Source organism: Ovis canadensis, chromosome 1, assembly GCF_042477335.2.
Source record: "Ovis canadensis isolate MfBH-ARS-UI-01 breed Bighorn chromosome 1, ARS-UI_OviCan_v2, whole genome shotgun sequence".
Classification (NCBI taxonomy): Eukaryota; Metazoa; Chordata; class Mammalia; order Artiodactyla; family Bovidae; genus Ovis; species Ovis canadensis.
In genome coordinates, this window is record NC_091245.1 from 133,132,386 (window position 1) to 133,146,151 (window position 13,766).

At 37.7% G+C, this 13,766-nt stretch overlaps 1 protein-coding gene across 6 annotated transcripts in view; it reads left to right on the forward strand.

Moving 5' to 3' along the window:
* The window catches only part of APP (amyloid beta precursor protein), a 313,643-nt gene that overhangs the window by 173,141 nt on the left and 126,736 nt on the right, over positions 1 to 13,766 (forward strand). For all 6 annotated transcript variants that reach the window (XM_069549724.1, XM_069549735.1, XM_069549746.1 and 3 more), the window contains exon 6: positions 118 to 320. In XM_069549724.1, coding sequence (XP_069405825.1) covers positions 118 to 320 — 203 coding nt within the window. The remainder of the gene's footprint in view (positions 1 to 117; positions 321 to 13,766) is intronic.

Below are 13,766 nucleotides of genomic sequence, written 5' to 3' on the forward strand. Positions count from 1 at the left end.
TTTTAATTCAATGCCATATTCCCTCTCAAATATCCCAAAGTCCTTGTCATCAGTTTTCGTTTTGCTTGCCTGAAATGTGTTTAATGACTGTGGCTATCATTTCTCCTCCTGCTCCAGTGAAGACAAGGCCATAGAATTGGCGGAGGAGGAAGAAGTGGTGGATGTTGAGGAAGAAGAAGCTGATGATGAGCAGGACGATGAGGATGGCGAGGAACTAGAGGAAGAGGCTGAGGAACCCTATGAAGAGGCCACGGAGAGGACCACCAGCATCGCCACCACCACCACCACCACCACGGAGTCTGTGGAAGAGGTGGTCCGAGGTAAACCCACTGCTTGCCTGGATTTTCTTTCTCAGGGAAAAGGAAGGCATCACACCAGGGTTTGAAATTTCTATCCGGCCTACCACCACTGCCTCCCAGGTGATGGGAGGTAACGTTACCTCGTGCTTGTGGAACTCTTTTTGGTTGAATAAGCATCCAACGATTCATTTCCAAAAAATGTGAAATCCTGATGTCACAGACTGTTCTGTGCCTTGTAGATGCTACTTGGCACATTGTTCTGCAGAACTCCACCTAACTAGGGGCCATGTCATTTGACAAGAACCAAGTTAGGTGGCCTCCTTGGCGTTCTTCTGACAGTGGGTGTTGATTATACTCCCTTTTCCGTGGCCCCTTTCATCACCGAGACTATGAGCTCCTTAATGCCAAAGGCTGGATTTTACCTAGTGTGATGCAGGGTGCTTGCCTTATCGAAAGTTTTCAATATATGTTGGCTGAGTGAGTAGTTGTGATTAGATTTAATTTAATTTTAAAGCCAAAGATGTCCACTTGGAGAGCAAGACATTATCTTTTGCTGTGAAATTTAACTTGGATGACTTGTGTTGTCTATCAGATAGTTTACTGGGGGAAGTGACAGTGCATTCTTAGGCAGGTAGATCTTAGACTGTGTTTTTCTGGTTAATTAATGCTTCTATTGGAAATGCTTTATACGGAACGAATTAGAAGACCCCCTTTTTGTCTCCCTGAAATAAAAGCAAGGTTCACTTTACAGTAAACAATGAAAAGTAGTGAATTGTTGAGTTGCCTTTCTTAAAGGGCATATGTTTGTTTTGCAAATAGTAAAAGATGGTCCTAAGATTCGATTGAATGAGTACAGACAAAAGTATTGTTTTAATGCATTGCAGGTACTTTTAAAGTCTGTCCACAAATGCTACAACATTATGGTCACTTTTATTAAAGTAAAATGCTTTCTGCTCCATTGTTAAATTGGAGCTTAAAAGAGGCTACTCGTTTTGCTTCACATAGGTTCCTAATGATCACTGTAGTATGTCATCTTCCCTTCACTGCATTTTTTATAACTTCACTGAAGTATAATTTACATATAAAATTCATTCATCTTAAGTGCAGAGGTGTATAATTCAGTGGCATTAAGAAATGTACCAGATTGTGCAAACATCACAAAATCCAACCTTAGAACATTTTCATCCCTGCAGTCCTCACACCCCTTCACCGTGAATCCTTGTTCTTACCGCCAGCCCTCAGCAACCATTCACCTTCTTTATGTCTCTAGAGATTGGCCTTTTCTAGACTTTTAATATAAGTGGGGTCATACATGGTCTTTTGTGGCTGGCTTCTTTCACTTAACATAGTAGTTTTGAAGTTCTGCATTTCTTTAACTTGTAGCTCTTAAAAGTGAGATTATTCTGAATTGAACACTCAGAGTTATCTTAAAATCTATTACAATGTCACGTATTCTCTTAAAATATACATAGAATACCAAATAGATCGCTTAACTTTGTAATTCCCTATGTAATGACAACTTCTTCAGTTTAGCACATAAGTAGATGTTCGTTTACATAAATGCGCATTTTGTTTGAGGCACTGTTTTTCAGTGACATTTTCCATGTACCTCTTAGGACCATCTGTGCAGATCTAGCTACATGAACTTGTTAGCTTCTGTTTTCCTAGCAGGGAAAGATGGATTTTTCAGGGCCTCTTTTTCTTTTGCTCCTGATAATTGTTTGATAACACATTCTTTTCAGGTTTACACTGATCAACCTGTGAGTATACATTTAAGATAAATAGGACTGTTCATAGATACTAATCACTGATTCAGTTACAAGGGAATTTTAATCAGCTTTATTGAAGCATACCTATTAGACTTTTAAATTAACTGGAGGCCCTACAGCCTTCTACTAGTTAAAATGGCTACAGAAATATAAGATATATTTTAGTGTCTTTATTTCTATAATCTATGTTTCAGGGTTGTAAATTGCTTTAGTTTCAAAGGTATACTATATTTTACTTGACTTTAGAAGATATACCATGAAAAAAAGAAAAAACAGACTCAAAGAATCCAATAAAAAATAAAGAGAGACAATTCACAGGACAAAAGATATGGCTCTTAAACAATGTACTACAATTTAGCAATGCATTTCAGAAGTAAAAAGTGTGAATCCCAATCTAGCAATTCAAAAATGGCAAATATACCCATTTATGGAGCACTATTTGAAACAACAAAGATTGTAAACAACCTAAAAGTTTTTAATACCATTTTGGCTAAAGAATTATTATATGCCATACTTTAAATATTTTACAATTATTAAACAGAATAAAGCAATTTATATGTGAACAAAAAAAGGATGTGTGACTACAAATTACAGCAGCTAGTATTCTGCTGTGGGACTCAAGTTCTTGTGCTCTCCACCAGGATAGCTGCTTGCATAATAATTATTGTCCACTTAATCAACATTCATTTTTTGAATACCTCTTTTGAATAAGCCATTTTACTGAGCTCAGTGGATCAGTTATACGATGAGAACACACAGGAGAGCTGACCCTCATGGATGTGAAAGTCTAGTAGGAAACATAAGTCAAAAAAATACACAGTCTGTGTTGTGAAAAGTATGAGCCCACAGCCTACTTCACAGTACAGAAGACTGATCAGGGATGGATCTATGAAAAAGATGGCATTTGAAGGCAGGCTAGAAGGGATGGCGGTGCAACTACCAATAGATTGTCTTGCACCCTACTTTAGGGTCATTGAGTGAAAGTCAGTCTGTCGTGTCCAACTCTTTGCGACCCCGTAGACTATACAGTCCATGGAATTCTCCAGGCCACAACACTGGCGTGTGTAGCCTTTCCCTTCTCCAGGGGATCTTCCCAACCCAGGGATCGAACCCAGGTCTCCTGCATTGCAGGCGAATTCTTTGCCAAACCGATATGGTGCCTTGAGAAGGTACATGGCATGCTTGGGAGATAAGGCCAGTCCAATTAAAGTAGAGTGGGTAAATCTTCCATAAGAGGGTTACAGGAAGGTAAGTTGGGACTTAAATGTGAAGACCTTTAATGCCAGGCTGGCAAATGTTGGTATTGACTGAGTGTAATCAGTTCAGGACCTATTATGTGGTGAGGATTTTTCCAGTAAAAACAAGAGATTTTTGTTTTTATACTACTGCTATTGATGGGATGGGTAAGCAGTAAGTGACATAATTTATGCAGTATATGAGAGAATGCCACAAAAACTTACGCCAAATTCCAGACCCAGACAGAATTCTCTTGAGATAAGATGGTCTTATTACATTCTGAATAATTCCAGTTCTTTTTGCTTCAGTTTTTCTCTAAATGTAGCATTATTAGATATTAAATAGAGGGCATATACATTCTTGCATTTTTTTATAGAAAGACAACTACAATTAAAAAAGAACTTTAGAAAGAAAATCTCCAGGCTAAAGATTATAAAATAAAAGAAACTAACCTTAAAAGATAAGTTAATAATGCTGATGTCAAGAACAGCATTAATAGTGGCCTTCTTGAAACAAATACCTGACCATTTAGAAGTACTGATTATTAACACTAGAACTAGAAGAGCCTTTAATGGGAATCTATCCTTCCATTCAAGACTCCTGAAATAGACAAAAGCTGAAAGTGGAAGTGAAGTCTCTCAGTCGCGTCCGACTCTTTGCGACCCCATGGACTGTAGCCTACTAGGCTCCTCTGTCCATGGGGTTTTCCAGGCAAGAGTACTGGAGTGGGTTGCCATTTCCTTCTCCAAGGGATCTTCCTAACCCAGGGATAAAACCCCCTGCATTGCAGGCAGACGCTTTACCGTCTGAGCCACCAGGGAAGACAAAAGCTGTGATTTAGGCAAGTCTTTCTGGGAAAGAGGAGAAACATGTTAATGGTATATATTGCATCCATGTCAGAGTTTTCTGTGTTCCCAACTAATTCTGGTAAAGAAGTAGAAGATTTTGATGGTAATATTAAAACGACCAGTTTCCTGCCATTCTCTCCACCCCGTTGGTATAGGAAGTGAGTCACGGCTCTTTCCTGATGAACAGTGTCAATGCCGTAGCTGACTGCTAACTTTGTAAAACTCTAATAACATATAGCTGGCTCCTCCACTGATAATAAAGGTTGGAAATGACTTGCAAAGAAAAGAGATTGAAAAGAGGCTTACCATCTCGTTTCCAATGTTAATGTTTCAGTGCCCGAGAGAAAATATGATTTACGGCCATACTCAATAATGAACATTCTTCATTACCAACACATTGCTACTAGTATGAGTCTTTAATGTGCTTCATAAAAAAGCTCAGTAGTTTTGTAACCCATTACAATTTGAAAGAAATAGGCAGAGGGAAGAAAAATATAGGACATTTCAACATAGTCATAAAATTTTCAGCCATATTGTATTAGAATCATTGATATCAAAGCAGAAGATGCCAGTTCTGATTCTGATTCTGTTAACTGATTCCAAAGGAGAAAGGGATTGTTGAGAAGTGAGCACACCTATCTGACTTTAGGATCTATTGTTTTGATCTAGTGGAATAAGCCAATACCAATTTGCATACAGCAGTAGTGCACCAGGAAATCCCTAGTATATGTAGACACCTGCTCCTAATTTTCTGTGTTTTGAGAAGTGATTGCATATCATAAAGCTACGACATCAGCGTACACCGTGACTCAACCATGAATCCTCAAGTGTGTGTGCTGTGTGCTCAGTCAAGTCCGAGTCTTTTTGATCCCATGGACTGTAGCCCTCCAGGCTTCTCTGTCGGTGTAATTTTCCAGGCAAGAAGACTGGAGTGGGTTGCTACTTTGTATTGTAGGGGATCTCTCTGACCCAGGGATTGAACCCATGTCTGCTGCATTGGCAGGCTGATTCTTTACCACTGGGAAGCCCAAACTCTGATTAGATGTGGGTGTTGTAATGAGTGGCATAGTCTATGATTTAGCTAGCCGGTTTTGTTCATCCAGAGTAACTCTGGTTTTTTCTGTATGTTCACCGATTCAGCAAGTACACGTGTATCACGCCTCTGCTGATGGCTCGGCACTTTGCTGCTGTAGCAGGTGTGATGAGGAGCTGGCTGTTACTGTGTCGTGGCCGATCCCGCTGGAATTTCTTGTTTGCAGGATCACCACTCCCTGTGCCTTTAGGGCAGGGATTCTGTCTTTTAGCCCTTGTAATGTGCTGAGTGGTAGAATTTTTATTTCCCATTTAAAGCCAAGGCAAATAAAGCCGAGAGAAATTTTTTTAAACCTTGTCCATAATCACAAAGCTGATAAATGGTGAAGCCAGGATTTAGGCTTAGATGGACCAGAGTATTTTTTACCACCCAATGTTTTGTTTTGTTTTTTTTCTTTTTCCTTTTGTTTATAAATACGCACTAGTTCAATTTAACCTGTGTTCCCTTGTAAATGTGTGTTGCTTTGTTCTAGGCAGGGGTTCATCTTGGTATTGTTTCACTTTGAGCATTTCCTAACTTTTAGAATGCTTATATAATAATAGTGTCATTTTATTTTATTTTTACATTAAACTATGGCCACAGGCTAAATATGGACTGTCACCAATTTTCTAAACAAAGGTTTTATTAGGATACAGCCAATCCCATTTATTTACATGTTATCTGGGGCTTCTTTCATGTTACAGAGGCAGAGTTGAGTAGTTGCAAAAGATGCCATGTGGCCTAAAAGCTGAAAACATTTACTATCCAGGCCTTTATAGGAAACTTCCGATACTGATCGTTAGAAACATACTAGGAAGTTTTTATATTTCAGATATCACCATTCCAAGTTAATTTCATTAAGGTGGTTTCATTATGGGTAGAGATAAACTAGTGAAGTGTTTAAAGAGAAAATTTTTTAATAATTTTATGATCTTGGGCCAGTTACCAAGATGAGTCTGTTTTTTCATGTATGTTTTATAGATGCTGTTATGATGTTGCATGTTTTCACATGATTACTCTAGATGATCCATGCTAAGCATTTACCATATAATGCCTGGCATATTCTAAATTTTCAGTATGTTTTACAAGGAAAGGCTGCTTACAGTCAAAGCCTGGCTTTACAACCTACAGAGTGTGTAAATTTGTATCAGTGAAATAATCTCTATACCTCATTGCTTCCCTCTTGAAAAATGAGATTTCATAATACCCACCTAGTTTTAACCATTTTGTGAGGATTAAATGAAGTAATTCACAGGAAACACTTAGCACTGTTCCTGGTAGACAGTAAGTGCTCAACTAACCTAAGCCACCATAGTTGGAGGACAGAGGAGCCTGGCAGGCTACAGTCCATGGGGTCACAAAGGGTCAGACATGACTTAGTAACTGAACAATAACAACTGTAGTTGCCCTGGTTCTGTGTGTCATCTCGATCCCCAGAGAACTAACTCTTATTCCTAATTAGGAATGCCAAAGGTAACCCAACAGACTATCTTTCTGCATTATAAAATGCATCAATGAGATGTATCCATTTCTATTGTATAATAGAGCTGTTATTTATGGGCATATATTAAGGAGAAAACAGCTTAAACTTGGTTTCTTGATTAAATTACCTTTTGTGACTATATTATATATTGAAATATCTGCAGTTCAATTTATGTCTGGCTGAAAATTGAATCAAGATAGTTTTAAATGCCATTACATTTCAAGGTGGAGTTTCATTTCTTGAGGGTATTTTAAACCTCTTGGAAGTTCATCTATTAAATGGACAGAGATACTGACAGAGGAGACAATTTAAGCATACCATACGATGATGAAGTTTGAAAGTGTAATCTAAATGTGGCTTCCCTTGGGCTGAGTGACTTGACCTCCACAGAATTAAATTACTGTTCTTCTCCCTCTGGTTACTGTTTATCTCTGAGAAGCATCGTGTGATTTGCTGCCGTACATTCCACCAACATAGACTAGGCACTCCTAGGAACTGGGCATTACACCAGTTCTTGAGAACACAGGGATATGAAGGTGGCTCACTCAGGTTGCTTCCAACTAGAACTATATACTCACTATTCAGGAGAAACCAGCCTCTCTAACCTGACTGGGGAGAAACTTTGGCAGCCCAGGGGAAGGAAAGTGCCCAGCCTAGAGACAGAAGCTTCACCTACAGCATTGCCAAGAAGTTGTTATCTGAGTGATTTTTTTATAGAACAAATCTGAGAAATACCATACATAAAGCAGAACGGCTTGTATTATTATCTTGAAAGAAAGTGAAGTCGCTCAGTCATGTCCGACTCTTTGAGACCCCTTGGACTGTAGCCTACCAGGCTCCTCTGTCCATGGGATTTTCCAGGTAAGAGTACTGGAGTGGGTTGCCATTTCCTTCTCCAGGAGATCTTCCAACCCATGGATTGAACCCAGGTCTCCCGCATTGTAGGCAGACGCTTTACCATCTTAATATCTTAGGTTGACCTAATTTTCACATCTCCCATGTTACCTGTCTATCATGAATGTGCCACTTGCAAGGTATCCCATCATTCACTAGTAGGATTCTTTTTTATTGTTTGTATTTAACTTTTCATAAAGTTTGGAGAAGACTGTGAGCTTGACTTGCTGCAGACATGGAAATATACTCACATACTTTCGTTGAGGTTCTCATAGCAGCACACTAGCCCAAAATGAAAATAAAACTCCCTTATGGGTTTAAAAGCAGGGCTCCCTTTTGAGGAAGACTTTACCCTTCTCTGTTAGGACCACAGACAAGTAAGCTCCACTCCTGTTCCTGGACCAGCACGTAGCATCCTTTTCATGACTTTGAGAAAACTAGTATCCACACAGGGCAGAGATGTGACAGGTGGCAGCCTATTATTTTGTGCCCCATGGCACTGCAGCCACTGATTTTCAGGTTGTTTGATGTATGCTTTGGTGAAGGCAGAGTGAAGCATGGCATTAACAAGCTTCTTTCCATGCTATTTCATGGTCCCAATTTAGAAAACTCACTCAGATAATTTACTTAAAATGTGAGAAACAGAACCATATCAAAGACTGCATGTGATGTGTTTACATATATAATTTTTTAGTAACAAATTTATTGAAATATAGGTTGCATAATGTGGAATGTAGAAGTCAGTCGTTTAATATATCTTCATTGCCACACAGAAAGTTCTGTTTTTTGAACTTGATTTTGCTTGAAATTTTACATGGCTAATAGTGCTTAGTTTTACCTTCTACACTTTTATTTGTGTCAAGATTCTGTAATACAATGTTAGAAAAGGAAATAATCAGCTGAAGGTATTTTAACACAATTAAGTCTAAATTTCTTAAAAGTAGAAACAAAACTTCCAGCCCAATTCAATTAAAGGCCAGAATCTAGGTTTTTTAAAAATGCTAGTCTTTCTTACGTTTTTTTTCCCCAAATCAGTTGCTGTTCAAAAAATACACAAATGTTGACAATTGTATATGTTTTCACACACAGCATATGCAATTAAAAAAAAATCAAACATAGTGAAAGAATCCAGCAAATGAGAGAACAGAGCATTTAAACATACATGTCATTTTCAGCTAAATCCACATGTTCCATTAACTAGAGGCTCTAATTCTTTGGGCAGGTGACAATTGTGTGTTTTAATGGAAATCTTTAGTTCCCTTGTAGAAAAAGACTTTCTGGAGTTTTTAAGCAGGATGGATTTCAGTCTAAACAACTGTTTCTTTGTCCCCCTAAAAATTTATCACCTCTTCTGACATTTGACCTTTTGTGATTCTATTAGTGGAAGAGTAAGAAGTCAAGAAGAGGCAAAGCTGAACAAATACCATATAAAAACGATGTTCAGTTTGAATAATGCCATTTGCAGGAACATGGAAGGACCTAGACAGTATCAAACTAAGTGAAGTAAACCAAACAAGATATCAAACTAAGTGAAGTAAACCAGACAAGGATAAATTTCATATGATATCACCTATATGTGGAATCTAAATTAAAAAGATATGAATGAACTTATATACAATATAGACTTTGCCGCACCAAAGGCAAAAGGTGTATACAGGGAGGAAGGATAAATTAGGAGTTTGGGATTAACACATACACACTACTATATATAAAATAGATAACCAATAAGGACCATCAACTACACTTCACTTAAAAACACTGTTCAGGAAAACCCCTTGGCCTTTAAGATAGCAGCGCAAATTTTAAAAACTAGGAGACTCTTGAAACAATAAAAGGAGGTAAAAATAGTGCACTTTATTAAAAAGTGTACTATATTGAGTTAATAATAGTAAGACAGTGCTGGTGTTAACTGTGAGGATGGGTTTATCTCTTTCCCTTAAATTCGCTTATGCTTTTGTTGGATATAATTTCTGAGAACAGAATATAGACAGGAATTTCACACTACTTGCACGTGAAATTAAGTTCCTGATATGTCGTGTTATTAATAGAAGCAAAGGAAGACCTTGCTGGCTAATTCTCATGAGGATCTCTCTTCTGGAATTTACTAGCATTTGTTACCCAGGATTTCTGAGGTGTTGCTGACTGCTGCACGGTAGCTTTGGTCAAATGATTGGGCAAAATCCCTAAAATGCAGCATGAATCCTGGTGTTTGCTTGGGCTATGGCAGGGTTTCTCGATCTCAGCATTATTAATGTTTTAAGCTGGACAGTTCTTTGTTGTGGAGATTGTCTTGTTCGTTGTAGGATGTTTAGCAAGATCCCTGGCTTCTCCTATGGCTCCCCCGAGGTGTGATGACCAGCAGTGCATCTCTAGCCCTTGATACATGTCCCTTGGGAGATGATAAGAAGCTCAGCCTTTCTGGTTGCAAATCACTGAGCTTTGATATTGAGATCGACAGTGAGCTCTGGCTTTAAACATGCTGCTGCTGCTGCTGCTAAGTCACTTCAGTCATGTCCGACTCTGTGCGACCCCATAAACGGCAGCCCACCAGGCTCCCCCATCCCTGGGATTCTCCAGGCAAGAACACCGAAGTGGGTTGCCATTTCCTTCTCCAATGCATGAAAGGGAAGTCGCTCAGTCGTGTCTGACTCCTAGCAACCCAATGGACTGCAGCCCACCAGGCTCCTCTGTCCATGGGATTTGCCAGGCAAGAGTACTGGAATTGGGGTGTCATTGCCTTCTCCAGCTCTAAACATATGAGCAGAGGAAAACCCCTGCGATACTGTGTCTCATGTTAATGTAAGTCATGACACCTGACTCTGTGCTTTGCACATTGTAGGTAGCATGAACATTTGTTTTAATTTGAGAAGAAAAAGTAAAATAAACAAAATGTATGCTAAAAAAAAAGTTAAGTTCTCATTTAGTAAAATAAAAACAGATACTTGAGAAGATGTGTCATGTATTGTCTCATAGTTTAGAGACAAATCAACATACAGTTATTATTTTTTAAATATTACACATACAGATGTGCCATGCAGGCAATGAGAGATAAAGAAAAACTGCCTTCCTGGTTTTGTTTTTTATTCTTCCTAAAGAAACTCACTCTTGCCTGGTACCCTGTTATAAAATAGCAAATGGAGGTTAGCATCAATTGAGCAAGCAGGGATACTGCTGTTTTCAGCTGGAAGCCACCCAGCCACTCTTCCCTGCCGGGTACCATGATAGGAACAAGTTAACATGGCAAGATGGACACACTTGGTCTCCCCCAGAAAAGGACCATCCTCCCAACCCTTGACTCTCACATCTAGAAACATCCTTTTCTTACAGTAACAGAAATGGCATATAATTCTTTCTTACAGGGAAGGGACGCAGTGGAAGCAGATTCCAAGCTCAGTGATCTTCAGTCTTATGTCAGCTTTCTTCATTATTTTTCCCCAATAAAAATAAAAACTTTTTGATATTCTAATGTTCTGGCAAATTATAAGAACAAAATCACTTAAATTTGGGTTTCTGAGAAGTTTAAGTTTTCATAGACTTGAATATGAATAAGAATACTGTATTGGTATTCAATTTAAGGCAGAAGTATTGAAGCTGCTTTAATTTTGCACGAGATAGAACTTCAGAGGAAAAGAAATACGTAACAATAATTTCTTAAGATTTTATATATGTACACATTTGAATATTTTAACTATCAAAGTATGTTTACCCCTCATTTCCCAAATATATCTACACTTCTTTTAATAAGTGAAAACCTATGCAACTTTTTACTGATCCTTTCCCTCTGATCCTTTTGAAAAGTGGTTGAATCGTGTGTGTATATATATATATATATGTTTGTGTGTGTATATATATATAACATACTTTAAGTTATATATATATATATACTTTTTAAATGTCAAAAAATATAATTTTTGACATTTAAAAAGTATATATATATATATAACTTAAATAACTATTAAAGTATGTTATATATAAGTATATATATACTTTTGACATTTTTTTCATATATAAATATAAAGTTCTGACTTTTTTTAGTTCTACCAGTTTATTGCTACCAACCCATCTCCCTCCACCCTCATGCATGCATGCTCAGTCATGTAACCCTGCCAGGCTCCTCTGCCCATGAACTTTTCCAGGCAAGAATACTGAAGTGGGTTGCCATTTCCTTCTCCCACATTTGGCATTTTAACTGCACATAAAGGTTACATTTGGTCATGGTGCTTCTCCAATGTTAATGTGACCTGAAGTGCTTCTTAAGCTTAGATTCAGAGACAGTAGGTCTGGGATGGATCCTGAATCCCAAGTGATGCTGATCCTACTGGTTCATTGGCTGCCTCCACTTTGAGGAACAGTCTCCAGTAGCATGATAGTCCCCCATGCTGTGCAGATTCAGATTGAGACAAAGAATAAGAAACCAAAAAAGAAAACCAACCTTATCTATAATAGTGAAACCATCCTTGTCTATAATGGTGAAACCATCCTTATCTGTAATAGTGAAACCATCCTTATCTATAATGGTGAAACCAACCTTATCTATAATGGTGAAACCAACCTTATCTGTAATAGTGAAACCATCCTTATCTGTAATAGTGAAACCAACCTTATCTGTAATAGTGAAACCAACCTTATCTATAATAGTGAAACCATCCTTATCTGTAATAGTGAAACCAACCTTATCTATAAGGGTGAAACCATCCTTATCTATAAGGGTGAAACCATCCTTATCTGTAATAGTGAAACCATCCTTATCTGTAATAGTGAAACCATCCTTATCTGTAATAGTGAAACCAACCTTATCTATAATGGTGAAACCATCCTTACTATGGTGTCATCGTTCTTACTACATTACCAAATGTCACCAAGTACGAAAGGATCCTGTTATGTCTACTTACTGAGCAAAGTTGTAAAATTCCAACTCTCACGAGCAAGCAAATTAGCAAATCCTTACAATTTCTGGACCTACATAATTGCTCCTAGTTTCGTCTGTGCCCATTTTCTCTCATGATGCGATATAACCAACTCCTGCTAGCCTGTACAAGCTGATTATTAAAATATTGAGGAATTTTGTGAGCCACAGCCATTGGTGGCTTGCAGTACCAATGGTGGGAGTATTCACACCCCAGAAATTGACAAACACTATAAAACAGAGTGTTTAAATTCTGTTTTTCTGGACACACAATCAGATTTCCCAGCATACCTGCCTCTCAGTCAAAGAAGAAAAATAATTTCCTCTTATTTCCAGCAAAGGACATGGGCTCTTGTCTGATCAGAGTTTAGAGCTTCTTGTAATTCTGTGCTGTTCTTCAGAGGAACCATGCAGCTTAATGACAAATAAGTTTATTTCCATAATAAACGGGAAACAAAGGACAAATAGCAGTGTCCTTTTGTGAATGCTCAACAGCAAGAGTATGGTTAGCCTAACACTTCACAAATATTTTTCCAAGTGGCATTTTTATAACTAATCTTTCATCATGGAGGAATGTGAGAATCGGATTGGATATAATTGGAATGACACATGTACTGGGTAGCCTTAGAAAATAAACACAGTTCAGTAGAAGGCAAGCCAACTACAGATATCTTCTAGAGACTTTATGACAAATTGGCTCCCGTCATATCGTACTGAGTCAGTGATTTTATTACCATGCGCAGCTGTTCCCATCATTTGTTTATATATTTCAACCCATATTTGGGGCTTAAGTGAGATTTGTCATAAGTATTTAGTTCAGATTTGCTTGCCTAATTTTACATGCCTCTATTTAGTAAAATATGATTAGTAGGTAATAAATATCTGATGACTATTGCTTGATTAGAGGAATTTTCTGTTGGACATGGTTTTTTATTACTATTTGCAAGCACGTTATAAATTCTCTTTCCCATCGAAAGTACATGTTGTGCAAAAAATACACTCTTAAAAAATAACTTGTTTTCTAATATATTGACTTGTAAAATTTTCATCTATAAAAGTCAAACACAAATTTGCCTTATTCTTCAACAGACTGTAAGATGGATTCTAATAACTTAGCTTCATGCTGTTTCACCCTATTGTAATATTAAAATTGTAGGAATAATTTAATCAGACTGAAAAGTAAAGTTGTTATAAAACAGCATTGAGCTCAGCCATTTTCATTATTAATGGATTGAATGCTTAGGCAGATAATTCAACAT